Below are 4,622 nucleotides of genomic sequence, written 5' to 3' on the forward strand. Positions count from 1 at the left end.
AGATGAGAATGAGGAATTCTTAAGAACAATTTTATAATAACTTGAAATTATTCTAAATATTATTTAATTTTTTTCAGGATTAAGCAAAGGAGAAAATTGTGAATAGTATATGTAAACTGCAAAGCGAAATCGATATTCATGATTTTTGCCTAGTGCTGCGAATGGCGAATTTTTTTATTTTTATTCAATTCATTCAATTCAATAATTTGTAGTGCTTTTAAAAATTATTTCATTATTTTTTAGGATAAAGGGCATGTGATACTTATAAAATTATCGAAATAGTTAAACATAAATAAAAAATAAATTATATGTACGTATGTAACACTAAACTGAAATAAATTTGCGGACTAATTTATATAGTAAGTCTTATAAAATATGAAATAGAATTAATCATGATAAATTAATTATTTATTTTAGACGAGAGAAAATCAGTGCGCAAACCCCAGCTACCTGGGAAAGAGAGTGAGGACGCGGCAGAATGTTCCGCTATATTTGTTCGACAAAATTATCCGGGATATTGTGAAAGTGCAAAAGGTAAATATTGAAATATCTTTTATTTATCCTTATCGATATAGTAGAACATAAAATAAAACTAAAAAAAATATTCATTTAGAAGCATGGGATGCATCATGAAATGCCGTAAATTATAATCCTGGCCCATCAACTTCTGCGAATCCCGATTCAAGGATTGATAGATGGGAACTGATGGAGCTCTGAAGAACGAAGATAATAACATAACTTGTACAAATTACACGGATTACTTATAAATCTCCAATTTGTATGTAAGATTATTGATTTATGTGATATTTTCGTGCATATAAAAGTGATTATTTATTAAAAAGATGTGGAAATAAAGTTTCATTTTTTATATATAAATAATTATTTTATACCGAAAATAAGCCCTGTATAGGCCCTTATTAAATTTATGTAAGTCCTACCATTGCAGGGTCAAAATACGAAAACATTTCGACTGGGATAGGACCTGGCAGGACTATAATAGGTTCGCGCCATTTGTCCTATTTTAGACCTAAAATTGCTGAAAGTGGAAATATGCAGCACTTAGGAGGACTAAACTAGGACCTTAATCGTTCATAAATAAGCCCTGTATAGATCCTTCTTATACAAACTTAAGTTCTAAAGTAGCAGGTTCAAAATAGGACTAAAATTTTGACTCGGGTGGTTGGGCTTTGGAGATAATTTTACAGCAGCGATACATGATGACCCAAACATTCTGAAAGTTCAAAAATGACCTTATTTAAGAATATATCTAGCAGATAACGCTGCGCGTGTAATTGAGAATATCGAAACATCAGCAGCAAATTACGATGTAGCATGGAATCTCCTTGAAGAAAGATATAATAATAAAAAATTATTATTCAAAATTATATGCAATCTTTATTGGATTTGCCAACACCAAACAAGGACTCTGCTCCATGCTTGCGTAATTTGCCAGTCACAACACTTAAACACGTGCGTGCATGAAATTTTTTGGTACAACCAACAGATAGTTGGGATACGCCTCTCATTTGTCTAATTGCGTCGAAACTTGATAAAGAATCCCGGAAGGAGTGGGAGTGAGTGATCGGTAAAAGGTAGTTAGATGCCTACATTCAAAGAGCTTACTAATTTTTGCACGAACTGCTTTACTTGTCATAAACGAAATCATTTGATAATTGACTGTTAATCTGAGAACTGCATAATCTGTAATCGTCGTCATCATACTTTCTTACATATGGAATCGAAAGCAGAGTCTCAATTAGATAGCGGGTCACAACCTAACTTCATCACTGAAGATCTAACAAAATGTTTGGAATTAAAAAGAAAGAAATCCGATTCTTCCATAAAGGTCGTGAATGCTCAGGAAGTAAACAGTGCCGAATGGGTTGTTGCAAATTTCCAATCAAGGTCTAATCAATATTCACAAAAATTATCTTTGCTAGTGTTTCCTCATATCACAAGTGATTATCCTAGCCTTCCTATTAATGAAGATGTTCTAAGGATTCCTAACAATATTAAGCTTCCAGATCCTAATTTTTTCAAACCGGGTAAGATCAACGCTTTCATAGGAGAGGAGCTATTCTATGAGCTTTTATAAAGGAACAAAATCCCTCTCGCCTTACCACGTACGTCCCTACAAATACAAAGGTAGTGGAAGAGGAAGCTTGTGAGGAACACTTTCGTAATAATATTTAACGTGATTCAGCAGGTTGTTACATGGTACGATTACCTTTTAACAAAAAATAAAAGGCTCAAGGATCATCGTATGATTTAGCTCATCGAAAATTTTTTGCTTTAGAGAGTAAATTAGAACGCGATTATAATTTAAGGGATAAATATCAGGAATTCATGAGAACGTATCAGGTTTTTAAGCATATGGAGCCTGTTTCAACTGCATTCAAAGATGGGTACTACAGACCTCATCATGTAGTATTTAAAGAATCAAGTCTCACGACCAAGATGAGAGTTGTATTTGACGCTTGTGCGAAATCAAATTCAAGGGTTTCACTCACCGATGCGTTAATGGTGGGTCCGACAATTCAAGAAGGGATTTTTGAGTTGATTCTACGATTTCGACTACATGTATTTGTGTTGAATGCTGAAATTGAAAAAGTGTATAGGAAATTCCTGATTCATCTTGAATACAGAAATGATCAAAAAATACTTTGGCGTTTCAGCAATAAAGAACAGCTCAAGACCTATCAACTCAAAACCGTAACTTACAGAACTGCTGTTGCACCATTCTTAGCAACGCGCGACTCTGACTTTTCAAATGGATTTCCAACCACCTAAAGCTCACTGAAGATCTACCAGACTGTTTGGACAATTTACAATGCAAAATAGCAGAAGATCAATCTACGAGAACACTAGAGGTAAGCTGGAATGACAGGGAGGACACTTTAAGTTTTGATGTCAATCTGAAACCTGAAAATAATATGATTTTTAAGAGAACTATTATCTTTCAGATATCACAACTGTACGACCCTTTAGGACTCATCGCACCAATAATAGTCTTTGCAAAACCATGGCAGTTTTATCATAAGCAGTTAAACCTGATAAACGATTGCGAGTTACTAAGAGCAGTCAAGGTCCCTAATTCTAGGGAATGCAGCTTCGCGGATTTTCTGACGCTAGTCAGAACGCTCATGGCACGTGGTTCTACTATCTACGAACCTTAAATGAACAAGGATATTTCTCTGTTCTATTGTGCTCAAAGTCGCGAGTAGCTCCTGTCAAAACTATCTCCATTCCGAGATTGGAACTTTGTGCAGCATTGCTATTATCAAAGCTTTATAAGAATGACATAAAATCATTAAAAATAAAGTTCGGTAAAGTAGTATTCTGGTCTAATTTTACGATAGTATTGAACTGGATTAATAAAACACCTTATAAGCTCAAAACCTTTGAAACAAATAGAGTAGCTGAGATTCAAGGAATCACCGAAGCAGCTGACTGGAGGCACGTACCAACGAAGGATAATCCTGTAGATTTTATATCAAGAGGCCAATTACCAATGGATGTTCTAAATAATCGAGTGTGGACGAATGGACCGTTATCGGAATTCGTTCTTAACACGACTCATTCGTTTCATTGCTTCTTGTTTTCATTTTTAAAACAAATTACGCAACCAAAGGCATCATGACGATGCATTATCTGCACAAGAAATCCAATCGCCATCGAGACGAACGATTCAAGCTGTTCTTAAAAGAAGTTCATGCACTATCAATTTACATAAAAATCTCCAAACGTTCAAAAATTGTAAGATTGAGCCCCATTATGTGGGATTGTCTTTAGAGATTAGGAGAAAGTATAAAAAACGCCGACATAAACTATAAACGAAATCATCCTATCCTACTTCTAAAATCCCACCCTGTAACTGATCTCATAGTTCGCAACACTCATATGGAGCTGATGTATTCTAGCGTTAACGCTACATTATATGAAACTAGACATAGATATTGAATTTTAGATGGTAGACTCGTTACTCGCAGAATCGTACACGCATGTATAAAATGTTCTACAGCAAAGCCTAAGGAATTATCCTATGTAATAAGCAACCTCCCTAAAGTTAGAGTAACTGCATTTCGTGCATTTGAAAATACTGGTGTTGATTATTGTGGATACATTCATGTCAAAGAGAAGAGTTATCGTAATCGAAATAAGGTCAAGGTCTATGCAGCAGTATTTGTCTGTTCAGCTACCAAAGCTGTACATATAGTATTTAGACTATGCTAAAGAATATTTTTATTTTAAAAATTACAAGCAAATTATTCAGCCTTCGGGCTTTTCCACGATTTTGTCTACTTTCTCAAATCCAGAATCTTATTCAATTTGCCCTTAAGCAAGGGAAAATCGATAGAAAGCACGTTTCTGTCATAAACTCAAGTTACTGTAGTGTACCAAGGCTTAAGATGCCTCATCCGGTCTGGAGGCCATTATGATTTTCTTGCCGATGTACAGTTACCCGTCTGATGCTGTGACTCTTGCTCAAGGATCACTCCTCTAATTAGTGCAACGTTAACACTTATTTTCACAATTTTCATGAATTCAAAATATGAAGTGGCAACAGGGCAGATAGGGACTGATGGTGGAAAGGGCCTGTGGGAGAAGAGGCTCGAGGTGCA

At 35.2% G+C, this 4,622-nt stretch overlaps 1 protein-coding gene across 1 annotated transcript; it reads left to right on the top strand.

The window, feature by feature from the left end:
• Positions 1 to 3,103: 3,103 nt before the first annotated feature.
• Positions 3,104 to 3,640, top strand: LOC117169883. The gene has a single exon (XM_033356392.1). It carries the CDS (start codon positions 3,104 to 3,106, stop codon positions 3,638 to 3,640), a length of 537 nt encoding a protein of 178 aa, XP_033212283.1.
• Positions 3,641 to 4,622: the final 982 nt, after the last annotated feature.

The sequence above is a fragment of the Belonocnema kinseyi genome, chromosome 3, assembly GCF_010883055.1.
Source record: "Belonocnema kinseyi isolate 2016_QV_RU_SX_M_011 chromosome 3, B_treatae_v1, whole genome shotgun sequence".
In the NCBI taxonomy this organism is placed as follows: Eukaryota; Metazoa; Arthropoda; class Insecta; order Hymenoptera; family Cynipidae; genus Belonocnema; species Belonocnema kinseyi.